General features: G+C 42.4%; 1 protein-coding gene across 5 annotated transcripts in view; it reads right to left on the reverse strand.

The window, feature by feature from the left end:
• Positions 1–3,236: 3,236 nt before the first annotated feature.
• The window catches only part of SEPTIN7 (septin 7), a 149,942-nt gene continuing 130,341 nt past the window's right edge, over positions 3,237–22,837 (reverse strand). For 4 of the 5 annotated variants that reach the window (XM_040353229.1, XM_040353230.1, XM_040353225.1 and 1 more), the window contains exons 12-15: positions 18,788–18,808; positions 13,627–13,762; positions 12,991–13,130; positions 3,237–4,300 (exon numbers count right to left, since the gene is read on the reverse strand). In XM_040353229.1, coding sequence (XP_040209163.1) covers positions 4,261–4,300; positions 12,991–13,130; positions 13,627–13,762; positions 18,788–18,808 — 337 coding nt within the window. In that variant the 3' untranslated portion in view covers positions 3,237–4,260. The remainder of the gene's footprint in view (positions 4,301–12,990; positions 13,131–13,626; positions 13,763–18,787; positions 18,809–22,837) is intronic. The other variant, XM_040353227.1, reaches the window with a different exon arrangement.

Consider the following 22,837-nt stretch of genomic DNA (forward strand, 5'->3'; position numbering starts at 1 on the left):
CAGCGGAAACCCAGCTGCACTATGCAGCTTAGGAGAGTCCATTGCAGCAGTAAAAAAGCGCACCCATAAATGCCTTATTCTGCCTTTTTTTTTTTTTTTTTTTAACTAGGTACCTGGTCCATGGCTCCATAACAGAGCATTCCCCAAGGGGATAACGGGGGAAGGGGGCACTCTTTTACCGCCCGCAGTCCACCCCCACCCTGGCACAAACTGTGTCCAGGACTAACAATAAAAACTCTGTGGGAATCCCAGGTGCTAACACCTGCTGCCACCACCAGCATGTGGGGAAGGACCCAGATACTGACTCCAATATTTACATATAGTGTGTATTATAATATGCAGACCTGTCCATACAAATAGACAAAAGCTCCTAGAGCCCTATTCAGGGCCTCTCACCCACTTGCTGCGCTGACCAGGGGTAACCAGGGGACTCCCTCAGGAGGAGACTGCACAGCGCTGCCTGTGAGGAAAAGAACCGTGAGGTAACTTTTGCAGGGACCTGTGTTTAAACAGGAAAAGCCTCATAGGGCTGTTTTATTTAAGGATAAGACACAGATACAGCATAAAAAGCAAAACCATTACAGGTGTCATCAATCAGTCAGCGTCTGCTGAAGAATAATCATAAACATCTGTGCTCATCACAGGGCTTTTTACCTCACAGGAAAGCCCAATACAAAAAAACACAGGCCAGATAACACAGTCCCCTCAGGAAGGCCCCCTCCCCCCTGACAGCGGCAATGTTAGCAATGCAGCAAGGGAAAGGAGCAGGGAAGGGGAAGGGACCCCCGAACCCCAGGAATGCCCAGCTGTACCAACCCACCGAAGCAGGAGGGACTGTACTTACCCGTCCAAGCGAGGACTCGCTGACGCATTCCTGACAGAACTACAACCGAAATGGAGGTAGCTGTCGGCCCGGTCCACTGTGATTGAGGCAACACCACAGCTCAGTCATATGTGGACCTCGGAGCAAAGCTCACCGGCCACCTCAGGAGTCATGAGGTATGGCGTGGCAGACCAAGCCTCTTTGCAAAGGTGTGCCCACGCTTGCTGGTCGGACTGAGTAGACTACAAGGATCTATAATATCCAGCCTGTCTCTCAGCCAACAGTTGAAAGAAGATTCTTCAAGAAAAAGTGTAAAATAAAATAAAATTTCTCCTCAGGGCGCTGGGCCCAAAGGGAGCCATACATCCTTCTCCTTTGCTAGGCAGAACGAAACTGAGGCTGCAAGCTGCAGTGAGGAGGGTTATGTCTGGAGGGACCGCCCCCTGGGCGGGGCTGTTCAACTCTGTTAATGTAACATGTATTTAACTATTTAACATGTTTCTGCCTAGTCCTCTCCTGTAAACAGGGAACATAACCCACTTGTCAAGATTTAAGGAGCTGTGTCCGTCCATGGACGATAAGAGAAATTCAGAAGCCTCCCCCCCCACCCGTACGAGTGGGGGCACTCCTTCATATAGGTGGATTTAGTCTGCTTTAGAAGCCCTCGTTTTTTTCTGTCCTTGAGATTTGCCTCTAGAACCAGATGCCTGCGGGTGTCAAAACTGCCTGGAAGATGACACTTCAAGACACTGGAGGAAAAAAAATAAATAAAATAAAACTGGAGGTACTTCCTGTATAGGAGGGGTTATATAAGGGAGGACCTACTGTTTGATCTGCCAGTGTCCAATCACCAATAGGTGGCACATAACCCTGATGGTGATTATAGCTTGTGATGTACAATAAAGAAAAAGTAAATATGAAATATTGCCTGTAATATTATGTATTTTTCCACCAGCAGGTGGAGAGGTAGTCTGCTGGTTATACATGGATTGAAATTCAGCTGGTTCAGCAGGGACCGGCTAAATTCTGATCCATGTGTGGGCACCCTGGTTGTACAGAAGTCTATCTATCTATTAGTGGACTTCTGCACAACCACCCTGTTGTGGGTTTTCTGAACGATCAGTGCCACTGGCTATAGCAGGTAACACTGATCAGTGTGTTCCAACGATGGTAAAGGCTCCCTGCTGTCAAAACGAAATAGCACAGCTGGAGCGATTTCCCCATCCACCTCGAATGTGTGGATGGGGGGGGGGGGGAAATCGGATCAAAGGGTGGAGAAAAATAAATAAAAATAAAGTATAATTGATGGCCTGCCTAAGATGAAACACATTCACTCAGTGACTTATGCCCTCTCCACACTCAAACTGCTTAAGCTGGCCATAGAAGATTTGAATCTCAGCATGGACCGGCCGAGATTCAAACCATCTATGGGCAGGCTGATTGTACCCAAGTTGCTCCATTGATCAACTTGGGTAAAACCAGCATATAAGATTAATACAATTAGCTAGCAATGATCACCATGTTCTCCCAGCATGGACAGCTCCCTGCACCCCCCTGCTGGGAGAACACAAAACTCTACAGGAGGGATTCCCTCCATTAACAGTAGCTGTGTTAATGGGGAAATCGAGCAATGTGGTTGCAAAAAAAACTTAAAAGCAATCATGTCTGCTGTGCTGTTCTTTTATGTATTGTGAAGTCTAGTCATATTTTATGGAATTGTTTAACATACAGAATACAAAAAAGGCAAATAGTAGGGAAAATTCCCTTTCATCATATTTTAAATGGTGGCAATATCCATTTGTGTTGTCCCCAGGCATATTTTGCTAGGAACCCTGCTTATAGTAGCTTGACAGCAACCCACGCTGCCTCCTGGTGGTTGTCGGCATCACCTGGCTCATTTATAAGCACAGTACTACAAAAGATAAATATTAGATGGAAAGCAGCGATTAAGTAAAAAAATAAATAAAAGTTCTTAAAATTATGAAAAAAACAATATCCATGGGGGCCAAGCAAATTCGTTTTGAATGGGCTCTCAACACACCTCAAAACACAAATATCACACTTTCACTACAGTGCAAGTATGCCAACAGTATATTATAGATTATATATACACACAGTATATATACTGTATACATGCATACAGTATATTATTTAACACATTTTCAATGTCATCACACATGGACAGAAGAATAATTTTAGGGTAAGTTCCAAAGTGATGAGCTGTAAAGGTTTTTAATGTGTCCTATATTTTACAATTTTGGTTATGGTGGACAGCTTAAAAAAGGTATAAAATTAATTAAATAGAGGAATTAAAATTTACTCAAAAGCATTTTAGTTTCCTTTTGCGCTTCACTGCACATAGCTTACTATGACCATGGTAACCATTTTGAACAAACAAGGTAAGAAACCATACTTGCTGTATTACATCACAACATTGTTTATTATGTGACTTTGTACAATACAAACGAAAAAAAAAAAAAAAAAATACAGAAATGCAGTATATGAATACAACTAAATGCAAAATTGTGATGTCCCTCTTCTTGTGAGGTCACGATTCCCATTTCTAGCAAAACATAAAATAGACTGCACAATAAGGAGGAAACAGAAGGTTTGTTAATTTTATCTAGAAATGACCTATAAATGCACCATTCCTGCTGCATTATCACAAAACTTAGGGAAGTATGTAAAGATGCAGAAAAACAAAACAAAAAAAGTAAAAAAAAAAATTGGTTCCTACAGCAAAGAAATAATATGTAGATTAATTTCGTAGGACCAATAGTTGGAAAATATCTAAGGTAAATGTCATTATAAAAGGAAGCAGTAATTAGACTCCTGGTTAAAGAATGTAATAAATGGAGCATATATTTTAGATATTGCCCAAACATAAGAGATTGGTCATGAAACAATGGAGAGAAAATAAAAAAAAGCCATCTGTGCACTGTAAGCTTATAATTCCCATATGTACTTTAAACAATGGAAGTGTCAAAACAGGGAAAAATGAAAATGACAAGAAACTGTATGCATGGAAGTTTTTGTATTACATGTGCGCTTGTTAGCAAATGCAATAAAAGTATGGCATTTTATCTTCATTGTAAGCCAGAGTCCTTGTATTGTGGAATATTCTGCTACCAGCCCCCAGATATACAACCGTAAAATGCTTTTATTTTCTTGATTTTAAAATGGAGACATCAGTTAAAAAGAGAAAGAGGGGGAAGGGAGCATTGCAGCGTCTAGTCCTCCAGGTATGCAAAAACCTTAAACGATTCAAGGCATCTTAATATCCATTGAGAATAATAAGAAAAAATAAAGGTCATGCCATTAAATCCAACATTAATGGATGCATCTGGTTTCAAAAGTGGCTGAATGGTTCCAACAAACACTGATGTCTGGGCTGGCAAGTTGGCAACTGGTAAAAGGTATAGTGGTGGAGAACTGTTTTAAAAGATCTTCCCTTTCTTCTTGTTTTTCTCCAAGGTCCTATAAAAAAAAATAAAAAAAACATTATATAAGAATATATTCCAAAATATAACAAACATAATAATACTCAAGGAGATTATTCACAACTTGATTTATGTGGAAATTAGAAAATTCCATCAATGATTATACCACAGGGTTTCTTAAGAAAAGTTGTATCTACCCTTATCAGACAAGGGGATGGGAGGTGGGGGGTTAGCTTGCGGTAAAAATAGGTTGAGCTGCAGTTTTACTGCCCCCTTGGTCACCCCACCTAAAAGATGACATGCAGCCATCCAGGGTTGTACAGACGCCACAGAAACAATTCTACCCCCAATCGCATTTAGCGGCCAGTACTGCCAAATGTGACCCAAGTGCAAGAGGTCCTGCTGCAGTTGAAATGCAGCATACACATATTCACCTGACGAAAAAAAGAGAAGTATTGCCGACTGAATGCCTGTCAGCCACTGCAATACTGCACACTGAAAAGCAATCCACCACCTGTGTGAAAGACCCCTTACCGTCACATTGAAGTCTTAGCCGGGAAAGGATTCCAGTTAGAACTAGGGTCTGAGGTCATATGGAGTCTGACAGATGCTGCCTTGTCAACTGTACACTCAGTAAATTGAGTGGTGAGGTAAAGCAGACCTGCAACTGTCAAGAAAGAAAGGTAAACTGACTCTCCGACTGCTTAGCAACGGCTTGCTACCCCTTTTTTACTGACAGAATCCTTTTAAGCATATGCCAAGCAAAGATATGACCTCCCCTCCACATCCAGTTGCTGTTTGAGACAGTGACACTAGAACGGTTTGCATTAAAACAAAAAATCTATTTCAGAGCCGGCTGATAGACATCCTCAACTCCTAGTATCTTTTCTTTCTACTCCTGTCCCTTCTTCACACTTCCTTTTCTATCCTACTGTTCTCTCTCTGAAACTTTTAAATATTTGGGATATCAGTTTCCTCTCTCTTTTGTTAGAAAGTTATGAATATAGGTTGCGCATAAGGCTAACCAATTTACTGCTTACCACTCTTAATATATGGTGAGATGCGGGTTCGGTTCGGGGAGAAAGACCCCGGCACAGCTTGAGTCACTTAGGGGTTCCGGGCATTAAGGGGTCTACCCTGGATCGCCCTGACATTTTGATGATAGGCTTTGCCTCTACGGTATGCAGAGGCCTAACACTCTCCAGATCATATCTGGCTGGAGCGCTGGGTTTAGACAAGTGCCTTATGGTAATACAATGTTCCTAATGTTTCTATGAGATGTTTATGAACTTAATTTACTAATGTTATTGCTCGCTTCCATGGAGATGCATTTGTTTTGTACCACGTATTTTTGCCATCGATATCCTGACATCCAATCTGTACGTGTTTGTTATGTTCTAATTGAAAATAAAATTCTTTGAAATAAAAAATTTAAAAATGTTCCTTTCCGGCTCATTATGGGACATCAACCTGGTAAAACTTAGAGAACGTGTGAACAGAAGACTAGATGAGAGCCTTGCAAACCAGGGAAACTGTTGCAGAAAAACCAAAGAGGCACTTGCAGATCTAGTACAGTGAGCTTTAATAGAAAGTGTGGAACATGATACTTAAATATTAAAGCCCTGTTTGCCCCCCTAAAAATAACAAAAAAACATGTTACACTTACCTGCTCTATGCAATGGTTTTGCACAGAGCAGCCCGATCCTCCTGGCTCCTCCCACCCGCGGGGTGCCCCAAAAGCAGGCGATTTGACTCGCGGCTGTGTGTATCTGTACACACCGCCCCCCCCCCTCAAATCTCCCGATTGGCTCACTGGCTGTGATTGACAGGCCCCCATTGCAGAAAAAAGCCAATCAGAAGCGCGAGTCCCTGGAGAGACAAGGCTCTTATGGACATTGCTGGATTGAGAGAGGGCTCAAGTATTAGGGGGGCTACTGTTCACAGAAGGTTCTATACCTTCATGCATAGAATGAGCCTTTTACAACCACTTTAAAAAGACCATAAGTTTGAACAATAATCTTTCTCAGCTACTGAGAAATGGTGGGGAACGATCAGGAATGACAAGAAATGCAGATGTTTCTAATGGAAACAGTAGCAGAGGTAAACCCGAACAGTCCAAACATCCAGGCAGAGAAAGGAAATTTTCTTCTGTTTCCAGAAAGAGGAAAGAACAATGTCCCAGTTGAGGTGAAAGGCCAAAACCACCTTGGGAAGGAACAAAGCTCTAGACTGCAGCACTACCTCATCTTTGCGCAAGATCAGAAATGGTTCTATATAGGACAAGGCTGCCAGCTCAGGTACGCCAGATATGATGGCAACAAGAAATGCAGCCTTACACATTAAAATGGAAAGGGGAAAATCCCTGAATGGTTCAAAATGTAATATATGAAGTATAGACAGAACGAGATTAGGAACACAAGCAGTCACAGGTGGTTGCACAAGAGGAGCTACATAAGAGACTACCTAAACAAAAGATTAAATAGGAAGTTTGCAGTCTTTGAAAAAGAGACGGGACGAGATTTGCCACTTAATACTCAATGCAAAAATTTTATCCGGACCGGTCTGCAGAAAGATACACAAAAGAAAATATAGCCAAACGCAATAGCGAAATGGATGCCCTTCAACCTCTTTGTCACCGTGATTGTTGTGAACAAGCACAAATAGTTTGTGTGACACAAATGTTCCTGTGATACTCGTCTGGCACAGTGACAGTAAAGTAAGGGACAGTAAAGAGGTTGAAAGGCTTCTATTTTGCTGTGGTGTGTGGCCATCTTCTTTCGTGTATCTGCTATTGTCGGTGGCAAGCACCTGAAGCAGCCAGCCAATTACATTTTGCCTGAGCGGTGTGTATCTTGTTTTGACTGTCTGCAGAAAGATCAGGGTTCTTAACACAAGAGTATTTCCTGGTGTGAAACTTTCTTTCCTTGCACCTTGCAAAATATGCCTTCCATGTGTGATGGTAGACCTTGCAGGAGGCATTATTTTTAAGCTTTTTACAGTGTGGGAATTACCCAGAGAGGGCCCCGTCTCTCAAGACCTGGGTGTCAATCAGCCATACTATCAAATGGCAAAGTGAAAGAAGTTGGGTCAACGGAATGTTTTCTAGCAGTCTGACCAAGTTGAGTTCCCTATCCACTTGGCCAAGTTTGAATCTATAAAGTATTAATGGAATGCCCTTTATCTTGATTCTGCAGCGTAGACAAGAAAGGAGTTTCATAGGAAGAAAGGTGTAGATTAAGCTGTACCGATTCCATGAAGCTACCAGAGCATCCACTGCTTCCTGCAGAGGATCTCTGCATCTGGAGACAAGCCTTTCCAGTTTGTTGTTGAACTTGGATGCTAGGAGGTCAACATACAGTATCCCCCATATTGCGACAGGGGTCCCAACATACTTTCAGTGTAGGGACCAGGTATGCTACTGCTGAAAATCGCTGTGCGGCTGAATCTGGATCGGATGACCCTCCAGTTGAGGGGTTAAAGTGGTAGGGACAACCAAATTGCTTAAAGCTCCAAAATGATAATCAGGAGTCTGGATTACTCCGGTAGCAAAGTCCCCTGCACAGACAAGGACGTCTAGGCCGCCTTCCTAGCCCGGCATCATTGCAACGATCAGTTGTAAATCTTTCAAGTGTTTTGGAAGAAGTATTTTCCCAACTCCAGAGCAGAATTTCAAGGCTACTAGGCCACAGATGGCCTGGTTTTAGTGTCAGGAGAATGGATTTGTCTAGAGACTAAATCCATGTATCCCTTGATGATAGGCTATTGAGCTGCAGGAGTCGCAAGTTAAACTTGCCAAACTGCACTGCCTGGAAAGATGCCAACATCAGCCCCAGGGCAAGAAAAAATAAAAAAATAAAAAAGATTGTGTTGCGTTCATTGTAGCATTTGAATCTAGGTGCTGAGAATTTAAGGTTTTTCTTCTGGAACAAAAAATAAAAAACTAACTTTGGTTTGAGCTTTGTCAAAGAGGAGACCCAGATACTCCAAGTGATGCGTCGCATTGACTGAAAGTTCATGATTTAACCCAACCTTTTTGAGGTCCAGAATGTTTGCATCACATTGTCAGTCATAATTTGAACTGACTGTTCCCTCAATAGGTTGTCCAGATATCCCTGGATGGGAATGACCTGGGAGCATAGCAAGGGCAAACATAGGTGCCAAAAACTTGGTAATTACTTGGGGGTGCAGAAGATAAACAAAATAGTAAAACTGATGGTGTTGAGCCTCCACTGCAAAATGGAGGTAGCGATATGCTAAAAAGACTGAGACATGCTAGTATGCATCCTTGATGGCCACAGATGTTCAAAAGATCTGCAAGAGCAGCACTGAGATTTGCTAGTCTGTGGGGAGAGACAGATGGGTTGATCAACATGAAGAGGACAGTGAGCTAGCGTGTAGCCCCTAGAAATTACATCTCTTACTGAGGCATCCAATACTTTCCAGCCAGGCGTCTACAAAAAACCTTCCCAGGTAGAGGGTTTTTCGGCTGGGATAGGCAAGTACTCTTAAACTAGCTATACACTTTTCAGTTATCAGCCAGCTGGGAACAAAAAAATTAAAAATACTAAAACGGACTGCCCCAATCAAAGTGGCTAGGGACATATTCTCTGGAACTTCTTCACTGCCAGTATACACTAATCAGCACTCAAGCCACATGCACTGATCCAACAAAATTTACCAACAGTCCTGGTTGAGAGGAGTGAATCATTAAATTGAACTTCTCTCAAAAAACAAAAAGAAAAAAAAACAGGCGTCCAACTTTTCCACTAAACATGGGTTCTCCGGATGCTCAGTCCATACAGCCTACTAATTAAAGAGTCTGCAGAGAATAGGTTATAGCCACAGGCCTTACGTCCTAGAAGGTACACTGTGGCTAACAGTACAAAAAGATCTGGAAAGTGCCACAAGCAGAGCCCAGTGCCCAAAGGTCACATTCCAGGCAGCCCTCAATCTCTCTTCCAGTTGAGTCTGGGTACAGCCGTCAAAGCGATTAAGGATACGTCAATCTGGGCGGCTGCATCAAGAGACCAGCTCAGCAGCAGGTAGATGAAGTCTTGACTGAAGAAAACAAATTTCGAAAAAGAAAAAATGGCTAGTAAAAATTGTTTTCACAATAGAAAATACTAGAGATGCACCAATATCAGAATTTTAAGAACAAATACCAATACTTTATCAGGCATTTACTTATACCAATTACGGTTACCTATTTTTTCATGCAGTGAGGTGCAATTTGAGCCCATACAAAATGAATGAGCTCAAATCGCACTGCAAAGAATCGCATGTGATCGGAAGTCACTATGACAAGCCTGGGTTTACACAGAAGTGGTGGGGGAAACCGCATGTTATTCGGACAGAAATTGCTCCGCATTCCTGTTCAAATCACATGCGATTCTTTACAGTGCAATTTGAGCCCATTCATTTTGTATGGGCCCAAATTGCACTGCACAAAAAAGTATCAGTTTTAGTATCCCAACAAGCACTCTTGCAAATGCTTAGTATCGGCACAGATACTGGCATCAGTGCAACCATAGAAAGTCCTCCATTCTCCCCGGACACTAGCTAAAACTGAGGCTTGCTGGCAGTAGAAGGGGTCATTACAGGCTGGCCATATTCCCATTGCATATGTTTCTGGAATGGGCTTATGGATAGAAGGTGCTGCAGCAATAGCCAGCTGGAGACCAGAAATCTCACAGATCAATGTACATATTTGCCAGTATACCATGAATCTTCAATATCCGAGGGTCTTACTCAAAAGTTATAACATTTCAGTGAAAGAGTGCAACGTTTTGGAGCCATGCAGGACCCCTTCATCAGACATGCATTTTTATTTAAAACAATTTTTTTGTCAAAGTCCAAGGATAGGAAGAGGTTTGCAAACAAACACACCCTTATAAAGTAGTAAATTTAAATAGCATTTAAGAGATTAAAGAAAAAATGGGGTTAAAATTAAAGTTTTCCTTTAAAATTACACAGAATACTTGTATTCTGAAAATGATATAGTTTGTTGCTATGGAAACAATTGCAATTCTTATGCTGATCCCTTTTATAGCTACATTGCTATGACAACATTCAACATGTGCTGTCAGATATTACAGCAGAATCTCTTGAAAATGTTATAATTGTTATATTTGATACCTTGTAAGGGAATGACACTGTTAAAATGATAGGATAAAATAAAAATTAACCAATTCATTTGCATATGCCAACAAAAAACACTGGATTCAAGGATAAAAAGGATGCCGTGAACTAGGACCCCCCCCCCCCCCCCCCCAAAGAAAGGCCCCCGATTCACATCTATGAATTTTGAATGCATTTTGCACTACAGAACATGTTCCATAGGAAACCATGTTAAATGGACTGTAGAGCAAATCTGCAAAAAGCACCAAAAATGCTTAGGGGTGAATCAGGCCTTACAAAGAAATGAAGGGTCTATAAAAACTCAATACAAAATGTTATAAACTGAGTTGCAAATCGGTGAGCAAAATAAGTATTTGATCCCCTACCAACCAACAATAATTCTGGCTCACAGACTGGCTACAGTGTGTGCTCATGTGCTACACAGATTAGTCCTGTCAATTTAAGAAGGCGCTCCTAACGACAATAACTTATTTGTAAAAAAGACATCTGTCCACATAATCTTTCTCCCATGCAAACCTCACTATCATGGGCAAAACCATAGAGCTGCCAAAGGATGTCAAGGACAAGATTGTAGACCTGCACAAGGCTAGAATGGGCTACAATAACATCATCAAGAAGCTTGGTGAAAAAGAAGACAACTGTTGGAACAATTATTCGCAAATCAAAGAAATACTAAATAACCAGTCGCCCTCAGTCTGATTTCGCCTCATTGGGTAAGGATAATGAGAAAAGTGAAAAATCAGCCCAGAACTACACGGGAGGAGCTTGCGAATGATCGAGGCAGTTGGGACCACAGTCACCAAACAAACCATTGGTAACACAATATGCTGCCATGGATTGAAATCCTGCAGCGCCCACAAGGTCCCCCTCCTCAAGAAGGTACATGTACAAGCCCATCTGAAGTTTGCCAATGAAGATCTAAATGATTCAGCGAAGCATTGGGAGAAAGTGCTGTGCTCAGATGAGACCAAAATTTAGCTCTTTGACATTAACTTAACTCAATGTGTTTGAAGAAAAATGGCAACTATGACCCCAAGAACACCATCCCTACAGAAAAGCACGGAGGTGGAAACAATATGCTTTGGGGCTGTTTATCTGCTAAAAGGTTTGGGCCGACTTTGTCGCATTATAAAGAATCTCGATTAACCGGTTCCGGACCGTCTCCTGTACATATACGTCGACAAAATGGCACGGTTGGGCAAAGTAATGTATATACACTTCACTTTGAAATTCCCACCATGCCCCTGCCGCAAGCTCTGCGAACGCAGACTTAATGTCCGCCGGTGTCCCGCGATCGCGTCACAGAGCTGCAGAACAGGGAGAGGCAAGTGTAAACAAGCATCTTGCAGTTCTGCCTAGTGACACAGTCACTGATCGTCTGTTCCCTTTTACTGGGAACAGCGATCAGTGACGTGTCACTCCTAGCCACGCCCCCTAACAGTTAGAAGCACTCCCCAGGACACACTTAACCACTTCAGCGCCACCTAGTGGTTAACCCCTTCACTGCCAGTGTAATTTTCACAGTAATCGGTGCATATTTATAGCACTGATCGCTGTAAAAATGACAATTGTCCCAAAAATGTGTCCGATGTGTAGGCCATAAAGTCGCATTCACGATAAAAAAAAAATCGCTGGTCGCCATTTCTAATAAAAAATAAATAAAAATGCCATAAAACAAACCCCTATTTTGTAGACGTTATAACTTTTTCGCAAACCAAAAAAACATACGCTTATTGCGATTTTTTTTACCAAAAATATGTAGAATACGTATTGGCCTAAACTGTGGAAAAATTTAGTTTATAGATTTTTCAAAATTGTTGCTCTATTTTTGTTTATAGGGGGGGGAAAAAAAAAACCCCTGCAGAGGTGATCAAATACTACCAAAAGAAAGCTCTATTTGTGGGGGGGGGGGCCCCAATTTTGTTTGGAAGCCACATCGCACAACGCAATTGTCAGTTAAAGCATTGCAGTGCCGAATCACAAAAAATGCTCTGGGTCTTTGGCCAGCGAAATGGTCCTGGGCTTAAGTGGTTAATGGTATAAAAAACGCAATCCCGATTCAGAGTGCTCTGGACCTCAGGTTCATCTTCCAACAGGACAACGTCCCAACAAAGTAATGGCTACGGGACAACTCTGAGAATGTGCTTGAGTGGCCCAGCCAGAGCAGAGATTTGAACCCGATTGAACATCTCTGGAGAGATCTGAAAAAGGCTGTGCACCGATACTCCCCATTCAACCTGATGGAGCTTGAAAGGTCCTGCAAAAAAGAATGGGAGAAACGACCCAAAAAAAGGTGTCCCAAGCTTGTAGCATCATACTCAAAAAGACTTGAGGCTGTAATTGGGACCAAGGGTGCGTCAACAAAGTATTGAGCAAAGGCCATGAATACTGATGTACGTTATTTTTTTAGTTTATTTAATTTTGAAGCTTTCAAACTTCTATCATGTTTTCATCATGGGGTATTGTTTGTAGAATTTAGAGGAAAATCATTTAATCCCTTTGGGGGGAAAAAGTGAAGCACAGAATACTTCCCGGGTGCATTGTGTGCATGTAAACACACACTACGGTAAGGTATAGAGCATTTCTAACCTTGAAGAGTTCTGCTGTTCCAGTATGCGTTGCTGAGTCTCCCAGTTGACCTTCTCGTCCTCAAACTGGCGTCTCTTTTCTTCCAATTCTTTGTGCTGAGCCTCAAGGTTCTTTTTCATCTGCTCATGACGTCGTTGAAGCTTAAAAGGACATGGGAAAACAATATAAATCTAAGCAATATATGTGTAAAAAAAAAAAAAGCAAAAATGTGATTCATTGGAACAGTAGGCTATAGAACGGTGCCAGTTCTAAATCATAATAGGATCCACATGCAAGTACCAATCTGAAAACGTTCCAGAAGTCTAGTGCGGAAAATGATCAATAAAATAGCGGTTTACGTGATTTAAGATATTCTGCTGCCATCACTACAATGCATGATCTCTGCAGATGCATGCCACTAGTTTACATAATCAATTAAAACCGAGTAGGGGAGGAACATTCAGTAAATGCCAACAAGCATCAGCATTCAACAGTTTTGAAGCTTTTTATCATCATTCACATTAATAAAACTGCAAGCTGCGGCCTTTAGAAATACAAATATACAGCTAGTTAAATGCTGCTTAAGCAAAACTTAATATTGTTCATGGATTTCTAAAGGTTCTTTTTCTAGTAAAGAATTATGAGAAATAGACTTACTTCTGCTTCAGAGTCCTTGAGCTTCTGAACTTTTTCTTTGACTTTCATCTCAAATACCTGTTCCATTTCCATCTCCATTTTCTTCATTTTGGCCACATGTTCCCTTCTTTCTTCTTCCATCTGAGCCAATGGGCTCCTATAACACATGACAGCATGGGTAACTAACTGAAAGGCAGCATGAAAATACATGTAATACTTAAAGTGAGTAAAATGACAGATGGGATGATGAGGTATTGATGCTACCCGGTAATAACCACCATGATGCAAAGTAACCTGCCGGTTAATGAAGACAACATCCAGTCTCAATACACCAGAAGGATATAAAAACAGATCAAATTGCATGGATTAGATCACCTATACCTGTATAAGCATATTCTGAGTAATGGTGTTAGGCTTTGGACACACAAGCACTGGTGATCTGCCTCTATATTTCTGAATTAATCATTATATCATATCTCCCAACTTGTCCATGTCTCTGTATCAGTAAATCCATCCGACATGTGGACAGGAGACAGGAGTCTAAAAAGACAGATCGCTCTGCAGAACCGTACGTGGCCCATCTTATGTTCTCCAGCTTCTGTGTAAAATTAGCAGCTATAGGTAATATCTCCCAGAAACGGTCTACTACCAAGAGAAAGTAAATCCCCCCCCCCAGACGATTTCTGTGCAGCTTCAACAATTCAAATTTTTGACATATCAAGATATATCTGGCTTCCAAATTTCTAGCAAAATAAACCCTGGCAATAGAGCCCTTTGTAATACCCTCTTCCAAAAGCCTTTGTTTCCCCAGGAAGTCCAAATTCTACCTCTGACAACGCTAAACCAAAACTTTGTGTTGAGGCAACTTAAAAGTAAACCAATTATAACATACAGGAACTGCCAGTGCTGATGAAAATGCCAGCTGTCTGTTATATTGATCCACTGGCTTAAAGCAGAACTCCGGGGAAAAACTTTTTTTACATGTGCTTGTTGCTGATCTTCTACCTTCACTGACTATGCCATCCATGTTATTCTGAGCTCTGTAGTTCCTCTGCAATAGCCTGCTGATTTGGAAGAAAAACAATTGCTGCCTCCTGATATCCGGTTTGTAAGACAGTTGGTTGCTATTCCTCTGGTATCCCACAGCCAGCGATCTTGTCACTGCCCACGTGTAGTTCTCCACAACGAGCAGGGATTTGTACTTCTGTGTAGTGGGGAGGGGTCTCACAGCACCCAGTCTGTACCACCCATGGAGGTGGTTTCCCCTCCTCTGATCCCTGCCAGCACTGCCCCCCAATCCGCGTCCCCATCTCTCTGCAGAGCGGGGATCGTTACTAAACAGCCGGGTGACACAGTGGGGATCTGGGGCTGTGACAGATCTTGTAAGTGAAACACTGATCGCCATACAGTCCCTGCCTCCTGGGCCAGCATTGGACCAGTGTGCTGTCAATCACAATGCCGGCCCAGCAGGTGGGCTGTTACGGTGATCAGTGTTTAATATACAAGATCTGTCACAGCCCAAAGGAAAACATGTAAATGAACTGTAGTGTGTTTCTGCAAAAAGCACCAAAAACAGAGGTGTGACCCAGGCCTAAGATGTTTAGTAACATAATGGGGTTAAAAAAAACTAAAATAAGTACAAAAAGAGCAAATAATCGCTACTGTAAGGAGTTCATTTTTTTTACTGTGGGACAGTAAAAGTAATATTTACAGTAGTGATTTGTTTTTTTGTACTTTAAATGGCTAATTTTGTTTTTTTTAACCCCATTATGTTACTGGTTGTGAAAAGAGCTGCGCTGCAAAAAATGTGAAACAATATCAACGTGACGTTCAAATATAAATAGGTGCTACATGCACAAAACACTGGTGAAATCTGAAAAAAACAATGAGTAGTGCAAAGTCCATATGAGTGGAGAAATCGCAGAGAAAATCAAAAAGAAGGCAGAAAATTCTCCAAATGGGTGAAAAGTATCCTGGCAGTATCCCGTGAATCTGTAAGACAGACGATAGTATCCTCCACCAGTATAACCTAGCTGCTTACCAGATGATTGAAATAATTAAGCATGTAGCCAAGTAAAACCACCGAGACAGTTTCCAGGATCTCCAGGGTACGTTTTTCACTTTCATAGATCAGACCACTCAATCTTCATAGTGTAACCCAAAAGAGAGTGGAGGATACTATCGTCTGTCTTACAGATTCACGGGATACTGCCAGGATACTTTTCACCCATTTGGAGAATTTTCTGCCTTCTTTTTGATTTTCTCTGTGATTTCTCCACTCATATGGACTTTGCACTACACATTGTTTTTTTCAGATTTCACCAGTGTTTTGTGCATGTAGCACCTATTTATATTTGAACGTCACGTTGATATTGTTTCACATTTTTTGCAGCGCAGCTCTTTTCACAACCATTTATATTTATGTCCATCTAACATATGAGTTGCAGCAGCTTGTTTTTTTGTTTTTTATCAGTTATTTTTATTTTGTTATTTTTTCATGTTTTTTATTCTTTCGTGGCAGGTCTCATACCATTTACGTTTGAATTGACCAGCGCAGTATTTATTCCTATACCCATTATGTTACTGGCCGATTAAACAATTTTGAAAATTCTAATCGATTAATTTCATAATCGATTAGTTGTTTCGGCCCTAAACTGTTTAGTGCTTTGTGTAGGAGGGTATCTAACAGATTTTGTTGCCAAACCCAGAGTTACGCTTTAAATCTTTACAGAGTCACTGGCATGGAACAGGAATGCAGATTAGTAAAATTCAGGGCGCCGACAGAAGTCCATTTCCATATACGCATTGTGGGTCAGTGATAAGTATTAAAGAAACAGGGTCAACAACCTCATCTCTCGAAGGGGTTTCCCTCATTAAACCATAAATGTAGCCGTTGTTCACAAAAGATTCTTGTATGACCATGTTCTATCTATCTATATACACACATACAATTTACTTATTTTTTTTGCACAGAACATTGCAGAGGATCCTGCAGACTCTCAGTACACTGTTTGTACCTCCGATACCGGCAGGCAGTTACTGAATTGCAAGAATAAAAAAAAAACTATGAAAATGCTCACCAGCACCCACGCAGTTTAATAAAAAAAATACAAGTCGTTGGCTATGGTGGCCGAACTGTGAATGAGTACCATGGCCGTGTGGCTAAAGCCCGTACCTAAAATTGTGACAGCTGGTGCCGGGACAAAATTCCCCACCTGCTAATACGGGGAAGGCAGGAGCTGAAACACATTACATGTTCCACCCCAAGTATGGGTGGAACATGCAACATGTTCCAAAGGTGAACTTATCCTTTAACATTGATGTGCCTTGATTAAAATTAAGGGTACAAAATGATATAGAGATAAAACATACAAATATATTTTTTTAGAAATATGTATATATTTATATATATCTCCCCCCCCACATACCGTATTGTGCAAAGGTCTTAGGCTCTTGATGGTTCACTGAATTTTATTAGATGGTCATTTCACATTCTCTACATTAGTCACACAAGTACATGTTAAGAGTTATCCTACTGTAAAAAGTGAATGCCTTTAAAGAATTATATTGCCTTGTAAAAAAAAGGTGTAGGCTCCTTTAGACATATAGCCACGAAGTAATCCTAAAAAAATAAATAAAAATGTTTTCCAGCAGACTGTTTCTTAGATGTGCCATCTGCAGAAGAAAATATGGACAGGACTTATGACTGGTAACACAGGAGCCATTGAAACCAAGTGCAGCAAATAGGAAATGCATCAAGCTTACTTCCCTTTAAAATTGAAGGATGACTTAAAGCACTATAGGCTCAGAATGACAGAAATCACTAGAGCCCTGGGAACACCTATCTGCAAATATAGACAAGTCTCCCAGAAGTGGTCTTTGTGAAAGCGCTGCAACCAAAAACCTCCCCCCCCCCTCATGGTAGAAAAGCCAAATGACTAAGGGCTCTTTCACACGGGCGGACCGTATATCCACTTTTTCATCCATCCGTGTACGGATGAAGGACAGACATACATTGGTCCCTATGAGATTGTGGGTGTCAGCGGATGAACATCCGCTGACACCTGGTTCCACAATCCTCTGATTCTGCAGATGGAGGAAAATCTTATTTTTCCATCAGTCATCGGATCAACACAGACGGTCCGTGTTCATCCGATCCCCCCATAGGGGAGAGCGGAGATCTGACATGGCGGTCCCTGCACAGTGTGCGGGGACCGCCCAGTCATCCGGCGGCTCAGCGGGGATCAACAGAGCGATCCCCGCTGAGCAAGCAAAGTATCACGGGGTGGATCATCACGGATCCGCCCCGTGTGAAAGAGGCCTAACCCACACAAGAAAACACAAAAGCACTCAAGTGCAGGAAAAAAAAAAAAAAAAAGCAGAAGTTGCTCTGCACTGGCAAGACAAAATGTTATATTTGTTTTAGAAGGCAGTTTGCCTTGGAGAAAGGCACTTGGAGAAATGTCTGCAAGCAATAAATCAAGCATGTGGTGCTTCCCTGCCTGTTTGGGACTGCATTTATGCAAATGTATTTGACGATTAGGTCACAACTGGTGCCACAGTCACTTGTCAGAAGGAAAGGCAGATTCTTATCCTCATGTAATACCACCGCATGGAGGTATACGACTGGCGTCAATTTCCTTCTGCAGCATGACAATGATCCCAAACCTATAGCTGAAATGATAAAGAACAATCTGCAACAAAATAAAAAAGAAATAGTGTGGCCCCTACATAGTCCTGAACAATAGCATCTAACCATTTTGGGTATGCTTACAAAGACAGTCTTGTAAGAAAGACAGTCAAAGCTCATGCCCAAACATTTAACTTAATGGAAGGAGTGCATTAAGGTAAAAAAAAAAAAATGTTTAGGTTTTAGAACCACTTTAAACATTTTTCACAAGTACCTAAAACTTTTGCACAGTACTATATTCCTATGTACACACAGAACACGGAATGACTCTTTCCTTGCACTTTTCTCTGTAGCTTAATATTGGTAAGCAGGAAGCACCATAATGCATTTCTCAGTCAGGAAGGGATACAATTATATAATATATATATATATATAGTACCGTTTGTTCTTTCTCAGCACAAGATTATCATTAGTAAAATCACAATTTAAAAACTGTGCTAATTACTTTATATAAAAGTAAAGTAAATGTATGCAAAAACTTAAACCACTTACATGCCTTCAACTGTGTCAAGTCTAAAAAACAAAACAAAAACAAAGAAACAAAAAACAAAAACACAAGGACTTAGCATGCTTAATTTAAGCAAATCAAAATTAATCAATTAAGAAAAGCTTTATTTGTGCATCTAGGACTTTAATATAGTGTGCAAGTAGATTAAATAACGTCAGTCTTAAAAAGCGGAGATCACCAGGTTAGTGGAAACAGAAATTGGTTACTTCAGAGTTTAAAAAGAGAAAAGCTTACTTTATGTGCAAGAATTAATATGTGCAGTAGTGCATTGGTGACAGCGCCATCAGTTCACATGCATTTATATTATTATTCACTTAACATTCAAAAGTTAATAGGCATTATACCTCAGACAGGAGGCTCATATCTTATGCATTATCTTTCTTTAATAATGCCCATAGCAGAAATACAGTAAACATTTATTGTAACTTAAAAGAAAAAATTCAAAGAACTACCCTTCCCAGCAGTCCCTGGGCCAGCGTAGCCCCTCCCAGACCGTAATCTATATAAGGGACTGTCTGAGGTAACCTATTCCTCTTTCTTTCTGCTCATGGCAGAGCACACAAGATAAGTATTTCATGTACCTTTATTATTTACAAGATAGGTATTTCATGTACATTTATTATTTACAGGATAGGTACTTCTTGTATCTTTATTATTTACAAGATAGGTGTTTCATGTACCTTTATTGTTTGATTGTATATATGGTCTCTGATACCGAGTGCCCCGGTGTTGGGTGATTTTGTTCAGTCTTGACTGATATGTTTGAGGTATTGTGGAACATGGGGAGTTTCCTGGAATTCCTCCCTGATACCGAATGCCCCGGCGTCAGGTATTTTGTCGGAATTGATTGTTCTGTAGTTTTGGAAGATGTGGAATACTGGTGGTTCTCCCTGCTATCCCCCGTTTCTGCGCTTTATTTCTGTCTGCCTGACACCGGAGCGGTGTCAGGCAGATATGTTTGAGAGGCCACGTTTGTTTGTTTCCAATTCTTTGATTCTTTGCTCGGGTTTTTTCCCTTTCTTTGACGCCGGAGCACTGCGGCGTCCGTGCGGGATCCGCGCTGTTTTTCATTCGCTCCCTCGGCGGGCGCCATGCCTGGGCAACTGTCCCCTCCCCACGCTCCCCTTCGCGCGCTCAGGTGGGGGGCGGGGTCTCCGCCGCGGCCGCTCCTCTCCTCTCTTTCGGTACCTCTCTCGGTATCGAGAGCGAGACGGGGGAGAACGGTTCTCATCGACCGTTCCGTCCCTCACAACCTCGAGCCAATAAGAACTCCAGAGGCCGTAGTCTCGCGAGACTTCTCCTCTGGAGTTAGAATCTCGTCAGGCTCCCCTCACACCGCAGGATGTCCTTCCCAGCGGTGTCGTAGCCAGGAACCTGCTGCTGTTTCACCATGCTTTCAACCACTAGATGGCAGTACATCTTTTCAGATATATATATATATATAAATATATATATTTCATTCCAATGAATCAATATCTAATAAATAAATAAATAAATTAAATTAAATAATTTAAATAACCAAATCTACAATAAATAATTCAATATATACTCAAATTATATTTCTGGGGAATTTATTACCTAGAACATATACCTTATTTATCCTAATAAATAAATAATCAATATGTAGATAGATCAATAAATCAATAAATTAAATAAAGAAATTATAGCATGTTTATTAATAACTATCTAAGGATTGAATGAATAAATACATTTATTATTAATGATATTATTATTAATATATATTATTACTTATAATATATAACTAAATCCATTATTCAATTTTACAAATAATAAATTATAGATGGATTATACAAATTATATATTCATTATATAAATAAATTATACAAATATGTATAAAAAATTGTATTGAATTGTACAAAGATTCTACAATTTAATGAATATCATGGCATTGTTCATGCCGGTACCCCGGATAGGGTGGACACAGTCCTAGGAGGCCAAATCTCAACAGTGTTACACAGTTGCCAAAACTGATCGGTAGACCAATCTTTACGACCATGGCGTTGGTTACCCCCGCCTGCACACCATATGCCCGGACCATCCGGCAACGGTCTACCGCCCCTGAGAAGGGCTGGGCGTTCCAAAACGCTGCCACGTTTCTGTGGCCCTTGACTCCCCGACAGGGGAAGTAAATAATATGTCCCAGGCAGTACCCTACCCGGACTGCCGACCCACTGCCCTCCCAGACTCCGACTGACCCCCGAGCCTCGGGGAGATGCACATGCAGAGGCAGCGATCCGTTAGACGGACTAAGCCAGACCCATTCGTGGACTCTTCCAGAGTTGTCCGTGGAGTCTGAGGCGGCTAACACCTTGAGTCTGAGGTTGTAGATGATGAGAATGATGATGAGTGTTAGGGCAGTGGGCACATGGCGCTCTATGACGACGCCAACCCTGTTCCCAGGGTGACACTCTATGGATTCTCGTAGAGAGCCATTATAGATCCGGGGGCGATATGCCATCCACACTCCGATGACTGGGCACCTCCGCCCGAGGTGATCCAATATATCACATAATGGACCCGGAGATCGGTCGAAAAACTCACCGAATCATTTTCAGGGCGTAACCCCCTTCCTTTACCATTTATGGCTGTGCACACTCCCGAGGTGAACCCCATACCCTGGGGGTATCCCACCATACACGGGAAATCCCCCAAGCTGGGAATAGAGAGGTCCTTCGGATCATACAGACCAGGGCCTTGGATCTTTGGGACCTATCACCATCATCCCACACCTTAGTGAGCAGGCCACGCCGCTGAACAGCCGACTGACCTGTCCCAAATCGGGGCTGGGCCCAACGGGCGGTCGCCTCCTGGGATGCGTGGACACTATGGGTCCGACTGTACACCGCCGCTCGAATCTTAACGTGGCTTGTTCCCCAGCTGTCTCACCTAGCCGAATCAGACCCCGGTCCGACCACCGAGGGCAGGCTAGTCGGGATCACGCTGATTACGATATTCCAAGACGGCAGGGCTCTATTCCATCCCGGATGAGCCCAAACGTCATCAAAGTCTAACACGGTACAGTGCCGGTCTATCAGGATTACAGGACCGGAGATGGACCTAGTCCCTCTTTCCTCGGTCTTCAGACCTGAACACAGCCCTAATAGACAACGAATTGCAGGGCCTCTGGTTCACCCAAACGATAGTGGAGACGGACCCGCTCTCCCCGGGTTTCCCCAACAACGTCTTCCTGGTCAGGAAAGGAGGGCGGTTATCGCCCGGTAGTAACTTGAGAAATCTCTCGTAATTACTGTATACAGTGACGACATTCTGCGACACAAAGGGTGAGGTTGATTATCTACTTGGACGACCTACTCTTAATGGCTCGTACCCCTCGCCTGGCGAACGAACACGCCTCCAGGACAGTTCCCCATAGATCACGGGGAATCTATCCTCTCCCCATCTCAGGAGGTAGAGTTTTAGGGTTCTTGGTGGACACCAACCTAGTGATCCTTCGGCTACCCATGACCACTTGGCCGCCATCTGCACCAGGTCAGTATCGTGCTGGGCTAACGACGGGTATCCTTACGCGGACTGGCTCACCTGGTCGGCCTGTTTCCGGCGGTGATCCAGGCCATTTGTCCAGCTTCTTTTCACTATCGAGACCTTCAGAGTCTCAGTCCCTACGTCTTTGCCAGGGGCTTCACTGTGCAGACGTCGTCACTCTGGACACGGAAGCCATAATTGAACTACGGTGGTGGCTACGTCAGGTCGACAGACGGCACGGCAGGTCCACCTGCAACTCCACGACGGATTCATCTTGGAATAGGTTGCCAACCACCTCGGTTGGGGTACTCGATGCGGTCCCTCGTCCACAGGAGGGGCGTGGCCCACAGCGGAGTCTCTGCTGCACGTTCACACGTGGAAATCCTGACGACCGTCTTGCCATCAGGACTCTAATGCCACACACGTCCACCTACGGTGTGTTCTTGCGTATGGACACCGTATCCGCGGTCCAGTACGACCTTCGCTTGGGGGGTCCTTGACCCAAAATCCTAACGGATCTAGCAAGATCT

Source organism: Rana temporaria, chromosome 5 (genome assembly GCF_905171775.1).
Source record: "Rana temporaria chromosome 5, aRanTem1.1, whole genome shotgun sequence".
NCBI classification, from domain to species: domain Eukaryota; kingdom Metazoa; phylum Chordata; class Amphibia; order Anura; family Ranidae; genus Rana; species Rana temporaria.